General features: G+C 41.4%; 1 protein-coding gene across 4 annotated transcripts in view; it reads left to right on the forward strand.

Annotated features, from left to right (window-relative positions):
* Positions 1–22,733, forward strand: part of METTL9 (methyltransferase 9, His-X-His N1(pi)-histidine) — a 47,581-nt gene that overhangs the window by 2,181 nt on the left and 22,667 nt on the right. Inside the window, exons 3-5 of one of the 4 annotated variants that reach the window (XM_072836153.1) lie at positions 10,256–10,361; positions 12,743–12,933; positions 17,879–18,088. In XM_072836153.1, the coding sequence (XP_072692254.1) occupies positions 10,256–10,361; positions 12,743–12,933; positions 17,879–18,088 (507 nt within the window). Of the gene's footprint in view, positions 1–428; positions 744–10,255; positions 10,362–12,742; positions 12,934–17,878; positions 18,089–22,733 lie in introns of those variants that run through there. The other 3 variants (XM_072836150.1, XM_072836151.1, XM_072836152.1) reach the window with 3 other exon arrangements.

Raw genomic sequence — 22,733 nt, forward strand, 5'->3', positions numbered from 1 at the left:
CCGGGGTCCGTCTGCACAACCGGCTGCAAGTCCTGCTGGGGTCCGGGAGTGGGGGCGCCCGGAGGCAACGACAAAAGCGAAGAAAGACCAGAAGCGCTGAGGGCACCACCTTAGAGGGGCCGGGACGCTTCAGTAACTCGCTTCGGAAGAAGCACCCCCCCTCCTACCCTAAGAAAGCGAGCAATCCTCTCCACCATTACGCAGGCGGAAGGCGGGGACGCGCGCCCGGCGACTGCGCGCTCCCTTTGTCCCGCTCCCCCCGCCGCCGCCGGAGGCTCGCGGAGCCGGGGGAGCGCGCCGCCGCGTCCCGTAAGTGCTCCGGGCGGAAACCGGTGCCGGCGGCTGCGGCGTTCCGCGGGCGGAAAGGAAAGGGGGGGAGGCAGGAAGGGTGCGCGCCGCCCGCTCCTCCCCACCCCCCCGCCCCCCCGCCCCCCCGCCTCGGCCCTGCAGGGGCTGGATGGGCAAGTTGGGCGCGATGGCTCGAGCCCGGGCGGCGGCGGCGGCGGCCGGAGGCGGCGGCGCCTCCTCCTCCTCGCCCCGGCGCCGGCGGTGATCCGAAGGAGCGGCCGCGGCCCCCGATGAGACTGTTCGTGGGCTGGCTGTGCCTGAGCCTGGCGTCCGTGTGGCTGGCGCGGAGGATGTGGACGCTGCGGAGCCCGCTCACCCGCTCCCTGTACGTGAACATGACGAGCGGCCCCGGCGGGCCGGCGGCGGCCGCGGGCGGCAGGAAGGAGAACCACCAGGTACGCGGCCCGGCGGGGGCGGGGGCGTGGCGGCCGGGCCTTCCCGCGCGGCCGGGCTATTGTGCGGGGCTCCGCGGCCGCAGCCGCCGCCTCCCGCCCCCGCGGGCTGTCGCCCAGTCGCCTCGGCCCTTCGGAAAGTTTTCCCGACGTCTCCCCGGCCGGGCGCCGCCTCCGGGCCCCGCGGGCGCCTTTTGTTCCCGGGCGCGGGCGGAGCGCGGCCTCCCGGTCCTCCCCGGGCCCGGAGCCCCGCATTGTTCCCGGGCCGCGGGCGGCGGTCGCAGGCGCAGGGGCGCCCGGGGTGCGGGACCTTAGGGGCGGGCGCGGGGGGCCGCGGGCATCCACCGGGCACCGGGGCCTGCGGTCTGCACCACCGGGCCGAGCCCGTGACCCGCGCGACCCGCGGCCGCCGCCGGCCTCACCCCCACCCCCCACCCCGCACCCCGCACCCCAACCCTTGTTTGTCTGCTTCAATCTCTCAACATACAAAGGGCCATAAAGAAATGTAACCGTGCATCGTGAGCCTCTTTAAGTCTCTGGGCTTAAGCGGCTGACATTTTTCCCTCTGCAGTTAAATTAAAAAAAAAAAAAAAAAAGGGTGTTTGACAGGTCCTCACACTCCCATCCTCCTGAGCCTCCCCCCCACCCCCTCCACTCCTCCCTAAGAGAGAGAGAGAGAGAGCGAGCTCTCCTTGCAACTTCAGTGTTTTGGTATCTGACCAGAAAGATGTGGTAAGAAGGAAGATGATGCAAGCTTTTCCTGGAAGGGATTTTTTTTTTTTTGTTTTTTGTTTTTTGTTTAAACAAAACAGAATTAGGCAGGAGTGAATTCTTTTTAGAGTTGCGGATCGTGAGCTCTGCGATGTGACCGGTTAGGGTGGTCTTTTCATGATAGTTTTGTGCCACTCCACAGAAGTATGTGTGCAGGTCAGCTGTAGAAGGAAGAGTGGAGGAAAATTAAAAAAAAAAATAAATAAAGGAAAAGTGACATTTCATATTTGACCGTAATGTAGTGTGTGGTTAACCCTGCCTTCATTGAGAAGAGGCTTTCTAACTCTGCCAGAGTGCTGGCCTAGGATTGCTAGCGTCTATAGTACATCTTGCCTTTGCAAGGAGCAGGAAGCGATTATTCCCCATTTTGCGTCTCATCATTTTTCATAGATTTTTGTTTGTTTGTTTTGTTTTTCCTGTGTTACAGCATTTATTATGCCAGGCGTTCGGAGAGTTTACACGTGAAGAATTATCTAAGGACTTAAAGCAATTCATTAAGAAAAGTAGCGGTTTAGTTTCTATCTAGTAATTACCGGTCACGGCCCCTTTTCTGTTTTTCAAGGAAATAATAAATTTCCACGAAGGAAAAAAATTGTTTTCTGTCGTGACCCCACAGCTCTTGCAATTTGTCAGGGAATCATGCCTATGGTATTGTTGGGAGTGTGTACCTAAAGTCAGTAGGTGATCTTAAGCTGTAAAACCACATTCTTTGCTGTGGGTTAATTGCTTAACACTTATCCTTCTCAGAGAAACGACTCTAAAGTACCGCAGTGATAATGTAGTTACCAAAATGTCACACATCCGTATGGATGGTGGTGTAAAACAATGAATTAGAAATGTCATTTTCAACAATTGGTAGAAAGAAGGTTCTGGGTAGGATAAAAAGGAGACTGATTTCCATTGATGTGGAATTATGGTTCGAATCTCTTAGCTGTAGGTGTTTATGATTCTTGTCTTGATTACTTCTACTATAACACACTTGATATGTTTTCACTGCTTGTAGAAAAATTGGTTATATTTTAAAAATTGAGAAGCTGATTAAGTAATTTGTTTTTTGTGGAGTGTAGTTAGAATATATATATATCCTTAGCATAGCCTCAGAATATCTCCTAACAGGGGATACCTTCTAATCGTGTACCTTTTTAAAACTGAATCAGTTAGGTTCTGAGGAAAACTAATACTGGTTTCAGATACTTCGTTTACTTTGTTTCGCTTCTGAGCTACTCAGGTATGTGTGTACACAGGTGTGCTTTAACCAGTTGGACTAACAGTTTGGCAGCTAAGTTCTCCAGGTGAAGACTAATCTGGTACTCTCTGAATATTTAGGGGGAGATTGGCTCTTTTCCATAGAATGATCAATCCAGACATTATTTTGAGATGAGACATTGACATTATGAAATATTGCCTATGAATAAAGATAAAAATGAACAAAAGAAATGTGTATGTAGAAAGCATGGTGAGATAAAGTGAAAGAGGACGCTGTCCGCTCTGCAGAGTGTCTGTTTATGGTTTGTTATCTGCTTTATATTGCAGCATCCTAGGTGTGCCTCATAAACTATCTCACTTATGAAGTAACTTAACACTAATATTCTTTCCCCCTTCAAATTTATAGTTTCATCTAAGGTTTTCTGGTGTTCATTTGGGTGTGTGGGATCCATCGCCAGCCACATCTGGTTCTTTTGGACTTGCATGAAAGTGGGGTTATGGATTTAATTGAACTGTACTTAGCACAAGTTTTCTTTATGGTTATTTTATTAAGAAATTATGGTGGAGGAGTCTGGTTAAAAGAGTTCTTGGGAAATGTTTATCATTAAAAATTGCTATTTAGATACTATTGCCTGGAGGTGAAATGTAAGGCTCTTTTGAGCTAAGGTTGCTCTAAAACTATAGTAGCAGCAGCACCATTTTAATAACTTGGTTGGTGTGCTAGCTTCAAATCTGGGATTATTTTTTCACTTTGGGCAAGAGAATAGCACGGAAGGGCTTGTCTTGGAGCTGGGATATGGCTTGCAGGCCAAATTGGGCTCACTGACTTTTTTGTTATAGCCTATGAAGTCAGAATAGTTTAACATTTTTAAATGGTCACAAAAAATATATTTTGTAATATGTGACAGTTTCTTTTATGAAATTCAAATTCCAGTGTCCACAAATAAAGTTTTGTTGGCACAGCCACCACCTTCATTTACTTACTGTCTGTAAGGGCTTCCTCACTAACAATGGCAGACTTGATTGGTAGGTACTACAACCTACAAGCCTTAAGTATTTATTGTGTGTCCCCTTACAGAAAAAGAGTTTTCCCCAGAGAAAATTTCCAGCTTCCTTCATCAGCAGCACATTTCTTAATCACAGGTTGCACAGTGGGTAGTTTGACTCATTGGGAAGAAATAGAGCCAGGCAGTGAGAAACTAGATATGTCGCTTTTTGGTATGGGCAGGCTTAGAACTTAAAAAGAAGGTAGCAACAACAAACACTTTGGATCTAGTGTTTTTGATGCATTGTACCTAGTACTTAAAGTTAATGCAACTATTATGGAGCTATTGAAACTTGAAAGAGCCATTCAATAGTTTCTGAGTTGATAGAGTAGAAAAAAGAATTGTTATGGAACTCCCTGGAACGAGGCCAGGACAGTTTCTTCAGGCGATGCACTGTAAGGATTTTTAAGAGCACAGGTAACACTGGTTATCTGCAGTTAGTGAAGTTTAACTTAAAATTGCAAAAGTTTGTGTATAGTTATTTTTTCACCTTATATAACTTCAGAACTGTGTTATGTTACAAACAGTGATGGAATTTTTTTTTTCTTTTTAAACAGTGATGGATTTAAGACAGAATTGAAACTATTGGTGTTTTGTTTTTGTTTTTTCCAAATGAAAAAAAATACTTGGACATCACAGTCATAGGTCAAAGTGCTGCTAATGGACAAATTCAGCCTCCTGTCCCCTCATTCCTCGTTTACCTTGTGGTGAAGGCTGACCAAAGTCAGGCATGAGTTAACAGTGCTCAGGAGCAGTTGCCAGCTTGCCAGATGGACAACTGATGGATTTGTATCCTCTTCTGAATTGCCTTCCAGAACCTGGAGGCCTTTGCAGCTGAATACCAAAGAGATTTTGAAGAGTCTCTTTCCTTGTAACCTGTGTTGAAGCCCTATATAAGTGTTTGCCTCAATTTCTCGGAACACTAGGATCTCCCTCTTCTGCTGGATATATACCAGGGGCCTTTATGTTCCCCTTTGAAGGTGCTTGAGGGCACCCTGGTAATTGCCAGTAAAAGACTGTTGTTTAGATCCTCTGAAGCTTTGTTAAAATTTTAGGATTATAAAATTCTAACAGTATTTGAAATGAAAATTGCCAATAATTTATTTATTAAATCAAAGCTGAAACAATTTAATGTAATCCATATGAATTGTTTCTCTCCATGGATGAGAGAGTGCTCTGTCACTCTACACATTAAAATCTCACATAAAGAGGTTGTTGGTTTAGGTTTGTGTCATTTGTGGAAAAATAATGAGTGGTTTGAATATTTACTCTTATGCTGTGCCTAAATGCAAGAAAGTGTCAGTGATTGAATGTCTGGACTGATAGGATTCATTGCAGAACTTAGAATGTAATTTTTGAATCCTTAGCTGTCAGGTTAATGTCATTAGGCTTGGTCTGACCACCCCCTGTAGTAGAAAAGATTTTGTGTTCATGGACCCCATCAGTGGAGCCTTTCCAATTGTTTCTAGTGGTACTAAATGCCTCAGGTCTTTGGTTACTCATTCTTTTTGAGAATGGCTGGGTGCCCAGACCTACAGTGTGGTTTTAAGGCATTCTCTTGAACTTCAGTTCTCTGACTGGCTTTTGTGGGCCTTGGACAGGAAGGGGAAGGAAATCAAGTTATTGTGCTTCTATTGTGTGCCAGACACTTTAATGTATCATTCTCTCTCATCCTCCTAACAACTCCCAGAGGTAGGGGGTGCACCCCCTTTTTTGATAGAAGATTGAGCCGGAGAGAGATGAAACTTGCTTATGAGACAGTTGGTAGGTAGCAGAGTTGGGTTTTGACCCCAGCTCTGTCTGATTTCAAGGCCCAGGCTTTTTCCACCTTTTCATGGTATCCCTCCTAGGAAATCTTGTGTTGTCTGAGAGTCTGGGAAAGTAGGCTGTCTCCTTAATAGGAAACTGCCTCCACCCTAGTTGACCTCTGTGTAGACATTGAAGCTATGTAGCTATACAAAACACCCATTGGAGTTTTGCAGTTTGTGAATTAGACCAGGATGGGACAACTGTTCCAAACTTTGGCTTTAATTCAGTTTGTGCGTGCTTCGGTCAAGTTTAATGTTGAAAAAAAATCTTTCCTATGATGTCTTTTTTTCTGACACTAATTCTCTGACACTGGCTGGGTGTCCTACAATTCATTTTTATTCCTTTTTTTTTTTAAATTTTATTTATTTATTCATGAGAGACACAGAAAGAGAGGCAGAGGGAGAAGCAGGCTCCATGTAGGGAGCCTGATGTGGGACTCGATTCCGGGTCTCCAGGATCACACCCTGGGCTGAAGGCGGTGCTGAGCTGCTGAGCCACTTGGGCTGCCCTCATTTTTATTCTGACACAACCCAGAGTTGACATCCATCCAGAGGTTTAAGAGGTTTAAGGGCTCTGTTGTACAAGACTGCCCTCCCTTCAGATGCCAGCTGCAGGTAATGGGTACACGGACTACCTATCCATGCTTCTGCCCAACTTGGTTACAAATTCTGGGATTTCCATAACCCTCCCTCAGGTTAGATAATTTGCTAGAATGACTCAGAAGTTAGGAAAATACTTATTTACTGGTTTATTATAAAGGATACAATTCAGGAAGAGCCAATTGGAAGGGGTACGTATTGCAAAGTATGGGCGGGGGTGGAGGGTGGCACAGAGCTTTTCTGCCCTCTCCAGGTGAACCACCCTCCCAGCACATTGGCGTGTTCAGCCACCTGGAAGCTCCCAGAACCCTGTTGTTTAGGGGTTTTATGAAAGTTTCATTACCTAGGCATGCATGGGTGATTAAATCATTGGCTCTTAGTGATTAAACTCAGTCCCTAGAGGTTGGAGGTGGGGCTGAAGGTTCCATGGTTTGCCACCACCCCCTCATCGTCATATTAGCATTACAGAAGATACTCAGAAGATCACTCAGGAGATTCTCCAAGGTTTTTATGAGCTCTGTGCCTGGATCTAGGGGTCTAGGGGATGAAGACCAAATATACATGTATTTTTTTTTATTATACCATATTGCCTAAAATCAGGAAGTTGGCTTTTTAAAATCACTTTCTAATTCCAACTCTACTACTGTGCTCATGTCCTTTGTATTTTGGAAGAAAAGAGATAGTACACTTCTGTTTGATTGTTGAGGAACTCAAAAATAAATTTAGAAAAACTTCAAATTTTTTTTTTAAATTCTGTGTGCTTTTTTTTTTTTAAAAGATAGATTTATTTATTTATTTATTTGTTTGTTTATTTATTTATTTGAGAGAGAGAGAGAGAGAGAGAGGCAGAGACACAGGAGGAGGGAGAAGCAGGCTCCATACCGGGAGCCCGACGTGGGACTCGATCCCGGGACTCCAGGATCGCGCCCTGGGCCAAAGGCAGGTGCTAAACCGCTGAGCCACCCAGGGATCCCGAAAAACTTCTAATTTTATCCCTCGGTCTAGATAAGGAAATATAATCTTATAGGATATGCTTTGAAGGAACGATTCATCCACCAAGATGATATAAAGATTAGGAGATGTTTGTGGGTTTTATCTGTAAGACCTGACCTGATACCATATTATTGTGATTAGTGAATACTGTCACATACATGTTCAGAACTCATGTCTACCTGATGTGGCTGTTTACTTGTCTGATTTTTAGTATCTTACAGTCTTGTTGCAAGTAGGGAGAACACTGCTATTTACTGTACTTTTTAGAAGATTTCCTGGTTAGTTATCACATCCTACTTTGTACTTGGCATCAGCAGATGACTGCATGGCATAATTGGTTTGATTAGAATTTATTTAAAAGATTTCCTTACTTATTTGGATTGAAGAAAATTCAAGTAAGCTTTAAAGGAAGATGCTAAGACGACGTTTTTCCAGACACCAGTCTCCAGCAGAGGAGGCCAGCCTACTGTAAGTAGGGTGGGTACACCGTCCTTCCAGTGTGAACATTTAACGAGCATGATGCTTTGTTCTTGCCTGTGCACCTTGGTCTCTGTAGTCTTTGAGGAGCACATATTCAAAGAACTTACCTGCTTGAAAGTGCATGAGAGCCTACAGACAGGCCACCCAGTGCTGCAAGCTCATTACAGCTTTTCATTTAAGCTGAATTGTCTGAAGAGAGGAACTCTGGGGGACTGCCTAATGGTTGCAGGGGCCCCTGCATTGATTTTTCTATCAGTATCTCATCTCAGAGCAAGGGGACTGCTTATTTAAGCCCTGAACATCTTGACCAAGATCATAATCCCATTACTCGATTCCCTTGCTTCCCTTGGTTTCTGATTTTTTTCCCTCCTCTGGAGTATAAGTTCCTGGAGGCCAGTGAATCCATCTTTCATTTTCCCTAGACCACTGTTAAGCTGGGATAATTAGGAAACACTAATGAAATTTTCTGGGTTGGCCCATGTAGTCGTTTCCAGGCAGTGGTGACTTTGCCTCCCAGGAGACGTTTGGCAATGTCTGGGACATTTTGGGTTGTCATGACTGGGGGGAGTGCTCCTGGCATCTGATCGGTAGGGGCTGGAGATGCTGCTAAATATCCTGTAATGCATCGGACAGATCCTGTAACAGGATTATCTTGCCCCAAATGTCAGGAATGCTGAGGCTGAAAAACCATATAATTTAGTTGCTATCTAGATCAGATTATCATTTCTCTAAACACACCCAGTCCAGTTTACTTGGGCAGAATGGTCCTGCTTTCTTTTCTGAAAATGAATCTCAGACATACTGGGTAGACTAAAGAGAATCTTTGAACGAAACTTTGGTAAAACAACATGCACCTAGAATAGGAACCTAGATTAGCTGGAAGTGCTCAGAAACCCTAGGCTTCCCCTTTATCCAGAAGTTGTGAGGTGGTAAATGAAATGTGAAGCACTTGGCCAGGTGCCTTGTACAAGGTAGGTGTTCAGTCAGGCTTTGTTGCCTGCTTGTGGTGATGCAATTTTGTGGTGCGTGGGTAGATTTAACCACTGTTTGCAGAAGTGGATTTAAGCAAGGCCTTTGAGGGGCATTGGCTGACTCAGTCGGTGGAGCATATGACTCTTGATCTCAGGATTGTGAGTTCAAGCCTCATGTTGGGTGTAGAGATTACTTAAATAAATAAAGTAAAATAATAAAATAATTTAAAAAAGAAAAGCAAGACCTTTCAAAAACCTGAATTTTAGAAATTGACAGAAACACAGTGACAGCTCTCTCTGTGGTTATCCTTATATCCCTTCTAGGATTTTGTTAGAAACTTCAAAATCTGTTAGGCTGCCTGTGATTTTTTCTTTTCTTTTCTTTTTTTTTTTTTTTAGGTTTTATTTATTTATTTATTTGAGAGAAAGAGCACATGTGCCTACGAGAGAGCATGAGCAGGGGGCAGGGTGCAGAGGGAGAGGGAGAAACTGACTCCCCACTGGACCCCACTGTAGAGAGCCTGCTACAGGGCTTGATACCAGGACCCTGAGATCATGACCTGAGCTGAAGGCAGATGCTTAACCAACTGAGCCACCCAGGTGCCCCTGTGATTTTTTTTTTTAAAGATTCATTTATTTTTAGAGAGAGAGTATGTGAGTAGGGGGAGGGGCAGAGGGAGAGAGAATGAGAGAAAGGGAAAGAGAGAGAAAGAGAGAAGCATACTCCCCACTGAGCATGGAGCCTGACACGGGGCTCCATCTCATGACCTGGAGATCATTACCTGAGCCAAAATCAAGAGTTGAATGCTTAACCTACTAAGCCACCCAGGTGCCCCTAGGCTGCCTATGATTTTAACAATAATTCATTTGATGAACATTTATTGTTCATTGTATCTGTGCCAGGTTCTGAAGTCAGTCATTGTCCCTACCTTTATGAAACTTTCTGTCTACTTGGGAAGATAGACATGAACATACAGTTATGTATAGTTACTCACTTCAATGGTCATAAATGTTACTGAGGAGATATATGGGATATAGGAAAAGGTATTTGAATGTGGGGGGGCGGGCTACCTAGTCTGCAAGTTCAAGGCAAACATACTTGAAGAAATATTTAGGCTTAGATCAAATTAATCAGGTGAAGAGAAAGTGGGTTGAGGCAATGGGAAATGGAGGGGACAGAGCAGACAGGTGTGAGACAGCCTTGAGAAAGGAGCCTCCCAGAAATAGAGGGATACAGTGTTGTGGCATAGTGAATGGCCAGGGGTTATGGATGGGTAGACAGTGTCATGAGGTAGGCTGTGGACACAGAACGGACAAATCGTGTAGGGCCTGGTAAGCCATATTGAGCATTTTGGATACTAGCTTCAGACTTATGTGAAGCAAGGTCTTGATGTGATCAGATTTGCATTTAAAAATTTGCATTTTTAAAGAGGTTTGCTTGGTCACTTAAATTTTCAGACTGCTTTTCATTTCTGGAAGATAAAAATGGCATCTACATTTAAATGTGTATGTGTATGTTAAAAACCCTTATTGAGATATAATTCACATACCATAAAAATCATCTTTCTAAGTGTACAGTTCGGTGGTGGTTAGCACAGTATATTCACAGAGTTGTACAGCCATCACCACTCTAATTTCAGAGCATTTTCATCACTCCAGAAAGAAACTCCATATCCATTAAGACACTCCCTTTGCCAACTGCAATCTACTTCTTGTGTCTGGATCTGCCTATTCTGGACACTTCATGTAAGTGAAATCCTATCCTTTGTGGCTTTTTGTGTCTGGCTTCTTTCCCTTAGCATAATGTTTTCAGAGTTCATCCATGTTGTCACATGAATCAGTACTTCACTGCTTTTTATGGCTGAATATCTTGTTTATCCATCAATTGATGGGCATTTGGGCTATTTCCACTTTTTGGAGATTATGAATAATGCTGCTGTGGAGTTGACATTTGCATCCTGCAGATGGTCAGGAGGAACATGGATTTCAACCTTTGTCTTTAAAGAGGAGAGCTTTACTCCTTTTTATTTTGTAGCAATTCTGTTTAGTAAGCAGTTTCTTTTCTGAAACACTTGCGTGGCTGTAAAGGTTCAACCACATGTGTGAATGTCAATGAATTGAGAAAAATGCTGTTAAGAACTTGAGTTTTCCTCTTGGCACTTGAAAGCAATATTTGCAGTTAATGATGCCAAGTTCTGGAAGTCCACTGTTTTCTGTTGTCCATTACAAGTGAATGCCGAGGAATTGTTAGCTCCTCTGTTTCACTTGAATGACTTCTTGTCCACATTAATAGAGTGTACCTGATTGCCTACAACCGAGGTGATGGCTTTCATCCTGATTAGTCATTTCAGAGAATAAAAAATAAATAAAAGTCAGAGTGGCCTCAGTATTACAGAGTTCAGAATGTGCACAGAAGGTCGTGAGTATAATAAAAAATGGTTTATGACATGTACTGGGGCATAACTTCAGGCACGATGAATATTAAGAATTAGTTAATGATAAAGCAAGAACATTTTCAGACCAAGGAAAAAAGTATAGGCAGTAAATATAAGAAGCTTCACAGCTTATCATGTACAGTAGAAGAAATGAAAATTGTTTTCAAGTCCAAGCAGTTTTGGTAACAGTGTTCAAATAGTGAATTAACACAAATCAGTCAACAGTTGGCACATCTGGTATTTAGTTTGGATATAGGTTTGTGAAAAAGATGAGCTAATCTTTGCAATTTTAATGTGCCTGTTTGCTTGTTTGTATTGGTTTCTAACTGGTTCCTTTTAATGTTAGTGTCAGGAATGTTACCCAAGATTTCATTCCACATTTAGCAAGCTTCAAATGACTGTAAAATTGGTCCACCAGTTGAGTAAGCTGTTACGGGACACCTGCTGATAAATGTCATATTTATCAGGGGGAAGCAAATTACTTTTGGCCAGTAGACTTTATTGGGAAAAAATTGATTGTTTCTTAGCAGATCATGGATTACTAGTAACTGGTCAACCCTACAGTTTCATCATTGTAATTAATGGGCTTACTGTTATTTATCAGCCATGTTAGAGGAATCTCATTGCTGTTATTATAGGATTCTTTTGTGTGTCTGGTACTATATTGAGGATTTGCCTGCATTCCTTCTTTAATCCTCTCAGTAGATACCAGTGACAGGTAGGTATCTACTAGGATAGGTACATACCAGTGACATCTCTAGTCTACAGATGACTGAACTGAGGCTCAGTGACTAAGTGACTTCTCCAAGCTTGCACAGGAATGGTGGAGCCAGGACTTGATTGTGGAGCGGACCCTAAAGCTGGCCTACCCTACTATTTACCTTCCCCTTTCCTGGTACACTAACTCTAAATGAAAATGGAAAACGTATGTATTGTGGAAGATTAAATTTCATCCATGGTTGAGGTTCTTGGATTTTGCTCTCAAAAGTGCATTCTGGTTAGAGCCTGTTCCTGGGTATTTGGTTCTCTGGCCTGTTATTACTTTGTTTTCTCATTGATTGCAATGTGACCTTAAGTAACTTCTTAATCTTTCTCAAGAACATATTGCCCCTATTTGAGAATGTTATATGACCTGGTAAAGCACACCTCAGTATTTCTAAAGGCAGCTTAATCTGGTCACTGGAGTGTTAACTTCTGCTGCTTACTCTGCCATTGATGTGTTTGGTGGTTTTGAATTAAATCACTGCATTACATGATGGTTTCCTTATCTAAAACAAAGTTAATAATGCTAGTTTTGGCTTCTGAGACTGATTTTCAGTGAAGGAGAGGCCAACAGAGCTTTCCTAGATCTCAGAGTACTGGAGGTATAGTGACTGAAATAGTGGGCCAGGAGTCAGAACACCTGGATTATGGCCTAGCTCTGCCACCTACTAACCTACTAAGCTATATGATTCAGAAGCCTCTTCAACCTTCCTCTGCCCTCCCATCCCCTTAGGAGAATTAAATGAGAAATTATGTATGTGTAAGTATTTTACACTTTGTAGGTTATCTGAGTATAAAAGATGAGATTATCCTCAAAGTGCCAAGGGCCATGAGATTATGATATTTGGAAATATCACATTTGATTTAGTCTTCGGGCTTTTGTTTAGATGACACTTCAGTTGTGTATTTTCACTTTTTCTTCTTTTTTAGTGGTATGTGTGCAACAGAGAGAAATTATGCGAATCACTCCAGGCTGTCTTTGTTCAGAGCTACCTTGACCAAGGAACACAGATCTTCTTAAACAACAGCATTGAGAAATCGGGCTGGCTATTTATCCAATTATATCACTCTTTTGTGTCATCTGTTTTTAGCCTGTTTATGTCTAGAACATCTATCAATGGGTAAGTGAATCTTGTGTATTTTTTCTTTACCCTTAGGTTTATGAAAAAAAAAGGGGAAAGTTGTTTTGTTGAAGGTGTTGACTGCCTCCGCTACAATATTTCTACTAGTTAGAATCCTTGACAGTGGGTCCAGTCTTCAGCCTTATGTTCCCAAGTGATGTTCATAATGCTGCTAATTCCCTGTGGGAGAGTATCAAGAACTGAATTCTTAACATAGCTGAAGAGTGAAATCTTCACCTTAAGCACACTTTCCAGGAGCAAGTTTTTTTGGGGGGATTTAATCAGCGCAGCAATGTGTGATGGCTTATTTCGAGTGAAGGGTCCAACATCTGTTCTTACATAATGTCTAGGCTCACCAGAATTTTTTTTTTCCGATTTTATTTATTTATTCATAAGAGACACACAGAGAGAGGCAGCAGACATAGGCAGAGGGAGAAGCAGACTCCATGCAGGGAAGCCTGATGCGGGACTTCATCCCAGGACCCCAGGATCACACCCTGAGCCAAAGGCAGTTGGTCAACCAATGAGCCACCCAGGGATCCCTCACCAGAATTTTTTAAACTTACTATGGAAGTACCTATCTCCAGAGTGGTTCTTTTGCATAAATCCATGGAAGAAGCTTTAGGAATATTTTTTATCTTTTCTTGGCCAAATTTTCAAGTATCTCCAAGGCCCAAGAATCTAGAATGCCAAGGGGAAAATCAGTAGGGCTCACTGTTTATGAAGCCTTTTTGGACAGCTTAAAGCCACTAGTTGGGCCCACTTTTTTCCCCCTTCAGGTTTGGAGCCAGATTCTCCTGAATGTCTGGATCCCCAATCTATCATCTGGTCCTTAAATATGTTTTTAGGCACCATGAGCCATTTCTCAAGATTTCTTACTTGATTTTCTTCATTGTTTATATGAAATTGCCTTAAGTTTGCTTCAGCAAACAGTTGTTATTTTTGTATTGGTAGTTGAATTTATACAACTTGGTCTGACATTTTGTTTCTGAAATTGGCTGCACCAAGTTTCTGTTCTATACCATTTTATTTTTCTTTGGAAAGCAGACAAGTCACTGTAGCAATCATTCTTATCCTTTATGGTGGCCTTTACCTCTTTAAAAATGACAAAAGGAAAAAAAATGACAAAAGGTAGGAATCCTCTCTTCAAATAGTATTTACATTCAACATTTCACATATAATTTTGGGTGATTTCAAACTGAACCACCTCTCTCCTTCACCCCCACCCCATCTCCAACTTCTGCCCCATTGGCTCCTGGTTAAAATTCCTTGATTTGGAATTTCGTGGTTTGGTCAAAGAGAAGCAATACATTTAATCAATCCTTTGGGTTCCCTTATCTATGGCTCTTACCTCCCACTCTCCCAAAACATGTCCTGTGTCCTTTTCTCACCTGAAAGCTTAATTTTGAGCCTGTTGGTACTTTGCTTCCATGATACGTTATTACCATAGATGGTTGTCTCTTTCTGAAATAATTATAGGCATACCTCATTGTATTGTTCTCTTAATTGTACTTCACAGATATTGCATTTTTTAAAAAATATTTTATTTATTTATTTATTCATGAGAGACCCAGAGAGAGAGAGAGAGAGAGAGAGAGAGAAGGAGAGAGAGAGAGAGAGAGGCAGAGGCACAGGCAGAGAGAGAAGCAAGGTCCATGTAGGGAGCCCGATGTGGGACTCTATCCCAGGACTCCAGGATCATGCCCTGGGCCAAAGGCAGGAGCTAAACTGCTGAGCCACCCAGGGATCCCCAGATACTGCATTTAAAAAAAATTTAATTGGAGTTCTGGGATAACCATGCATCATGCAAGTCTATCAGTACCATTTTTCCAGTAGCATTTGCTCACTTTGCATCTGTGTGTCATATTTTGGTAATTCTCACAATATTCAGACTTTTTCATTACTATATTATGATAATCTCTGATTATGCCTTGGTGAAAACTCAGGTGACAGCATTTTTTTTTTTTTTAGGAATAAAGTATTTTTAACTAAGGTATGTGCATTGCTTTTTTAGACATAATGCTGTTGCACACTTTATAGACCACAGTAGAGTGTAAACATAACTTTTATGTGCACTGGGAAACCAAACAATTCATTTGGCTTGCTTTATTGTGATACTCGCTTTATTGTAGTGGTCTGGGTATCCTGTACTGCGTGGTACCTTCTTTAATTAAGATGTTACTTATCAGACAAGAGGAAGGCCAAGTCAGGAGAGACATGATAGCTGCTTTCAGAGTTTATATTGTAAGGAAAATATAAGGAGGCACACCTCCTCTATAGATTCTAAATCTAGAGAGAACTTAGATTGTGGCCAAAGAACGGAGGATGGTTATTAAACACTAACCCCCGACTGTCCAAGGACATCACTAACTTTAGAAATTAAAGGCAAGGGGATCCCTGGGTGGCTCAGCGGTTTAGCACCTGCCTTTGGCCCAGGGCACGATCCTGGAGTCCCGGGATCGAGTCCCGCGTCGGGCTCTTGGCATGTAGCTTGCTTCTCCCTCTGCCTGTGTCTCTGCCTCTCTCTCTCTCTCTCTATGTCTATCATAAATAAATAAATATTAAAAAAAAAAAAAGAAATTAAAGGCAAGTGAGGGAGTCAGACCTCTCCATAGTATGTGTTTGCTGGAAACTTTATATTGAGCTAGGTCAGTGTTTTGGTATTTTAAATGGGATAACTTTTTATTGTGTGGGACTGACCCACATATGTCAGGAAGCCTAGCTTTTCTGGCCTACCCTCACTAACTGACAGCATTCCCAATTCATCAGGACTACCCCCAGACTCTCTCACCTATAGGGCAGAGTTGGTCCTGGTTGAGAAACACTGGGCTTGATGAATTTTGATTTGATAGTTTTAATCTTTTTGTGGAGCCTTTGTGGCTCATGATTCTTGGGAATAACCAACTGAGCCTCTCAGTCACCCCTCTTTGGTGCCCTTAAATGTAGATAAATCAGATTACCTCCTGAGCTCTGACCGCAGATGACCTCTATGTCTAGAGTTTTAGGATTATCATGTCAAGGTTCCTTACATCCCAAGAAGTTGGCTAGGAAAACATGTTATTTTATAACTGGGAAAGTTTAAGCCAAATAACTGTTTTGTAAATTACTTTTGAACCTGTGGCAAGTCAGCAGCAACACTGGGAACATGCATCCCTCAAGCCATGCTGCCTGTACCCTCTTCCTGCTCTGACTCTGGCTCCTGTGTGAATTTTGTAAAGCCCCTTCAGTAAGTTCAGTCCCTTTTTTCAGATTTGCTTTCTGCAGTGTAATGTACATTAGAAGATTAAACAAAACAAAACAAAACAAAACAGCTGTATTGGAGGAAATCACTTTTCTCTGTAAGGGACAGCATCGTGTTTAACAATCTCTGATGTCCATGCTCCCAAAACCCCCTAGTTTTTAGCATTTCTGTGGAACATAAGATTTGCTATAAACACATTAATAGATATGGTGAAACTCTCCTATTGCCTTAATGGGAAAAGGGTAGAGAGGTGGTTTGTTATATGAACTCTGCAGTTTTAATCCTTTCCTAAACTGGTCTTACCAGGAGCACCAGGTTGCACACATCTTTCCAGTCACCTTGTGACATGTTGTACCTTATGATTATTTCCAGAAAGTAGCAGTACAGTACAGATTTCTGGCCATTTCCTAGACCAGTGGTTTTCAAACTGTGTTCCAGGGTCTGAAGAGGAAGTGCCTCAGGAGCTGCTTCAGGCTGCAAGGAAAGGCCCAGAAGTGGCAGCTTCTTAAGGCTCTTAACCTCATTTCTGCAGCAGCTCCATTTACCATTCATTGTCATCTCTGAGCTCCACTTGATTTCAAGAAAGGGTTTTACTGCTTAAAGGGAGTTGGAGAATCCCTGCTTGGGAAAGACTAGGATTTGAGAGCTAGAAAACCAGGGCTAAGTGAGGAACACATTCTGCTCCCCAACATGATGCTTCTGTGAGACTTGGTTTGAGCCATAGCTGCTGTTGCAAGAGCTTTCTCTGATCTCCATTTAACTCTTCTCCAACTCTTTTTTTAGAGGCATTACTGTGGTTTTGAATGTTTTTTAGGATCTTTAAAAATAATAGACCCAGACATTTGGGTAATATATAAATCAATGGAAGTATGAATCTACTTTTTAAATGCAAATTAACTGATGCCACAGGGGCTGCTCTTTCTGCTTTTCTCTAGTGTCTCTTAAACATCTATGATAGTGAAGCTATTTTTCCTTACCCATTGTTTAGTTTCATAACAGCTTTTTTTATTTTCTATTTGATTTTTCTGCTTAGTGTTATTGGCTAGTGCTGTGGTCTGATTCTGTTGGCCTGTAGCAGAAAACATTACTCCATCTCTCCCCTTCCTAGTTTGACATAAGTTCTTCACATTCACTTTTTCTTTTTTAATTTTTATTTATTTATGATAGTCACACGAGAGAGAGAGAGAGAGAGAGAGAGAGAGAGAGAGAGAGAGAGAGGCAGAGACATAGGCAGAGGGAGAAGCAGGCTCCATGCACTGGGAGCCTGATGTGGGACTCGATCCTGGGTCTCCAGGATTGCACCCTGGGCCAAAGGCAGGCGCTAAACCGCTGTGCCACCCAGGGATCCCCTCACATTCACTTTTTAATTTCTTACTCATTCTTCCTCCCTTCCCTTCCTCTCTCATTCATCCTGTTTCCTTTCTGCCTTTTATTTCTCTCCCTTCCCCATTCTTTATAGTTTTTATTTATAATCTCAGAGCCAAATGATACCTGGAGGTATTTTCTTATTTTACTAACTTTGCTTTTAACCCTGTAAGTCATATAAAAGGTAATGTATAATTTAACCATACAATCACATAAAATAAACATTTTGTAGGTTCAGAAGGAGGCTGTCAGGGCTAGTTACTATAGTTGCTCTGAATGTATGTGGGGGTGCTTACTTTGCATGGACTCTTCCATTTTTGTCCCCTTTTTTTTTTCCAGGTTGCTAGGAAGAGGCTCCATGTTTGTGTTTTCACCAGATCAGTTTCAGAGACTGCTAAAAATTAATCCAGACTGGAAAACCCATAGACTTCTTGATTTAGGTGCTGGAGATGGAGAAGTCACAAAAATCATGAGCCCTCACTTTGAAGAAATTTATGCCACTGAGCTGTCTGAAACTATGATATGGCAGCTTCAGAAGAAGAAATACAGGTATAAGTTTTAGACATCATTTGCGGTATAGTTCTTGGTTTTAGTGTATTATTTAGTATATGTGGTGCCAAATCAAGCACTTGAGGAGTATGTTATTTAAAGGATATGAATCAGAAACAATTCTCCATGATTAGAAAATTTTTAAAACTTTCTATATTACAGTAAAGTAGAAACAGAGAGAAATAATCTTTCCTTGTCAGTATTACTTTGGTCTAGAGGAGTCGGCTCTGTAGAAGGAGAGGGGCACGTGAGGGACAGCTTAGTAGAGGGAGATCAGACTTAAAGACTTTTGTGATTGAAATCTGACATTCTTTTTTTTTTAATAATTTATTTTTTATTGGTGTTCAGTCTGCCAACATACAGAATAACACCCAGTGCTCATCCCGTCAAGTGCCCCCCTCAGTGCCCGTCACCCATTCACCCCCACCCCCCACCCTCCTCCCTTTCCACCACCCCTAGTTCGTTTCCCAGAGTTAGGAGTCTTCATGTTCTGTCTCCCTTTCTGATATTTCCTACCCATTTCTTCTCCCTTCCCTTCTATTCCCTTTCACTATTATTTATATTCCCCAAATGAATGAGACCATATAATGTTTGTTCTTCTCCGACTGACTTATTTCACTCAGCGTAATACCCTCCAGTTCCATCCACGTTGAAGCAAATGGTGGGTATTTGTCGAAATCTGACATTCTTAAGGTTTGGTTTTTATTTTATTTTTCAGTGAAAAAAAATTTTATTGTGGTAAACTCCATAACATAGAATTTACCATTCTAGCCATTTTTAAGAGTATAGTTAGTGGTATTAAGTACATTTACATTGTGTAACCATCACCACCATCCATCTTTAGAACTTTTTAATTTTTCCCACTGAAACTCTGTACCCATTAAATACTAATTCCTCAAATCTACCCCTCCCCCCCATTTCCCTGGCCCCTGGCTACCACCATTCTATGTTGTGTTTCTACAAATTTGACTTACTCTAGGAACCTTATATAGGAGTTATACAATTATTTGTCCTTTTGTGACTGGCTCATTTCATTAATAAACATAACGTCTTCAAGGTTCATCCATGTTGTGGCATGTATCAAAATCTTCCTTTTTAAGGTTGGATGATATTCCAGTGTATGGGTGGCTATACCACACTTTACTTATCTATTCATCTGTCAGTGGACACTTGGGTTGCCACCACCTATTAGCTATTGTGAGTAATGCTTCTGTAAACATGAATGTACAATAATTGTTTGAGTGTCTGCTTTCACTTTTGGATATATACTCAGAAGTAGAATTGTTGGGTTATATGGTAAGACTATGTTTAATTTTTTAAGGGAATATCATACTATTTTCCTTTTTTTTTTTTTTTAAAGATTTTATTTATTTATTCATGATAGTCACAGAGAGAGAGAGAGGCAGAGACACAGGCAGAGGGAGAAGCAGGCTCCATGCAGGGAGCCCGACGTGGGATTCGATCCCGAGTCTCCAGGATCGCGCCCTGGGCCAAAGGCAGGCGCCAAACCACTGCGCCACCCAGGGATCCCTCATACTATTTTCCCTAGCAGCTACACCAATTTACATCTCACCAGCAATCCACAAGGGTTCCAATTTCTCTGCATCTTCACCAGTACTATTTATTTATTTATTTATTTATTTATTTATTTATTTATTTATTTATTTATTTATCTATCTATCTATCTATCTATTTATTTATTTAATGATAGCCATCCTAATGGGTATGAAGTGTCAAATCTTGGTTTTAAGACCATCTCCTGCTTAAGAGACTTAGGAAGAAGGCTGTTCTTTATTCAGTATGGATTCTACCGAAGAGAAGAAGATGCTGGGTACAGAATGCAGGAGGTAATAGGGCCTGCCTCCTGATATTTGGGAAGCCAGGTTGAGCCTTAGAAGGAGAAAGAATTATGCACTCACTTTCTTATCCACTGAAGTTTTTGCTCATAACAAATTAACCCTAGAGACAGAGTATTGACGTAGCTCTGGGAGTAGTACTGGAATGAACATTGGCAAAACATGGGAATTTTTAGCTTGGAGAAGAGAGACCAAGTAGGAAGGATTTGGAAGGGAAAGTTATGATCAACAAATGAAATGGAGTTTTATATGGTAAGAGGAGTAAGTGTAATCTCTGGTATAATCATGCGTAGCTAGCTCTCAGAAGTTGAGGTAGAGTTTAGGGGCATTTACCTTCCTAACACCTGAAGCATCCAAGTCCTTGCCACTCTCAGTGTTTAAATAGCTGTTAGGAACGCTATTGTAGATTTCTATCTGTGTGAGGTTGAACTACATGATTTGTAAGATCCAACTTAGCTCTGGCAGTTTGTCTCAGATTAGATCCTGGAGGGCCTGTGGTGATGACTGCTGAAGTATTTCTTCACTTAGAAATTAATTCAACATTTCAAAACTTGGAACTTTTTTACCTTTGTTTTAACAATGCCTTAAATCATGCCAAATTCCTAATCTGATGTTCTCCTTCCACTTAAAAAAAAAATCTGTTTTTGGAAGTGCATATGAGGTGGAAGGTGTTTGAAACTGCTTCATTCTCCTGTGCACTCCTGCCCCTTTCATTCCTTACTTGCCATTGAAGCCCTTCTTGACTAAATGCCTGAATGGAATTATCAGTGAAATTTAGATGTTTGAATTAATAATTCATTGTATCTAGAGTTTACGTGCTATATAACCTAGTAGTAAACTTATCACCATATGAAAAATACTTAGTTTAATTTTTTCCTAATTTATAACACATATGCCAAAATCTATTTGTAATTTGACCTAAATAGGAATTCATACTGGTTGATATTCCCTCCACTTTATCGTTAGTATTAAATAAAAACATATTCACAAAGTGGTATTTTTCGGCAGTCTGAGGTTTTAATGAGGAAATGGTATTCTTACTAAGATTGGGGTTCATCCAACCCATGATGGCAGGGAAGACTTACAGTTTAATACCTTTTTTTTTTATTTTGGCTTGGGAGCTAGCTATTTTTTGTTTCTCTTCGATATCTGAGTTCATGAAAAACTGGCTTTCTAATAAAGGTTCTGGATGTCATTTTTGAAATAATTTACAGAAAATATCTGGGTTTTTCCTCTGTTGCCAAGAATCACTATTTATGCCAGAAAACCCAATTGTAAAACTTAAAGATGTGGCTTTGATTTTTAAAACAAACCAATAATTTTTCTTTATACTGTTGGTGTTTTGCTTTTTATTTAGTCTATATCAAAATACTTATTGCTTTTTTCACTTCTGTAAAATATATTTTAAATCCTCCTGGAAGATAAACTATTACTTTAAATCGTTTTCTTGAAAAGAATAATTCCAGGGTTAGAAATACTGTTTTGCGGGCGCTTGGGTGGCTCAGTCGGTTAAATGTCTGCCTTTGGCTCAGGTCATGATCTCCGGGTCCCAGGATCAAGCCCCACATTGGGCTCCCTGCTCAGCGGGGAGCCTGCTTCTCCCTCTACCTCTGTTTCTCCTCCCTGCTTATTGCTTATGCTCTCTCTCTGTCTCAAATGAATAAATAAAATCTTTAAAAAAATACTGTTTTGGAAAAGCCACAGACATAGGAAAGGATTATACAGTTTTTGATGTGTGCACCATTTAACAATTCTACAATACAAATGATAGCACATGACAAAATGGTTCTATGGCAGGAAAAAATTTGGGCAGCATATTTTCCTTTCTTGGTCTGCTTCACCAAAAACTAGTGGCAAAATTAGTTTAGGTGATCTGAATGGTAGTTAGTAGATGGTGGAGGGAATACGGGTGTGGTAAGATGCTGAGCTATGCAGGGGGTGGGTTTAGACTTAAATTCACATAGACCATTCACATGTGGGTAATCAAAAAGGAATCATATGTACAGTTCTAACACCAGAGAAGAGATCTTTAATATAAATTTGAAAGATGCCTGACTTTAATCCATTATCTGGAGGTTTGAAATCTTCCTTGAAAAAAATATTTTAGTTAAGAATTCTATTTCTTATGTTAACATCTTCATTTTCTCTTTTTAATGAAAAGATTTTGGAGACTGAAGAGCAGACTGCTCTTTGCTCTCATCCCACCACCCCGACAGGATTAATTCACAGACCTATCATCAGGCCCTTTCTCACCTTAGCTGGGGAGAGCACCTTCATTGCCCCAAATGTACTAGGAGCATTTCCAAGGTGTAATTTTTATTCTGCCAGTGACTTGCTGCGTAATTTGGACAAGTCACTTCTTCCACTGTCCTCATTAGGAAATCTTAACCACATGCGTTATTCCTGGTTTGAGTGGGGCTGATAAGTTTGTCTTCATCGGTGGAACTGAGTTTACAGAAGTAAAGATGAAGTTGGGCTTCTAAATGTATAGCTGTAACCATCCCTGTGTTAAAGCCATAATTTTCTGTTAGGAGCCTGTCTTTCTTTCTTTCAAAAACTGCAGGCAATTCAGAGATAGATTTAATGAGATTGTTCTAGATTAAAACATGATGATAATGCTTGGCTTCTGCTTCCTTATAGATGGCCTAAGACTTTTGTTGTAATTTTGTTTTTTAAAATCAAGTATATGATTTGTTTTTGCAATTTACAAATTTAAACTGTTTGACTAAAGTATTAATATGCAAATAGTCCTTTTTAATTGTTTATCTCGGTTTTTAAAATGGGAATAG

The sequence above is a fragment of the Canis lupus genome, chromosome 8, assembly GCF_048164855.1.
Source record: "Canis lupus baileyi chromosome 8, mCanLup2.hap1, whole genome shotgun sequence".
NCBI lineage: Eukaryota > Metazoa > Chordata > Mammalia > Carnivora > Canidae > Canis > Canis lupus.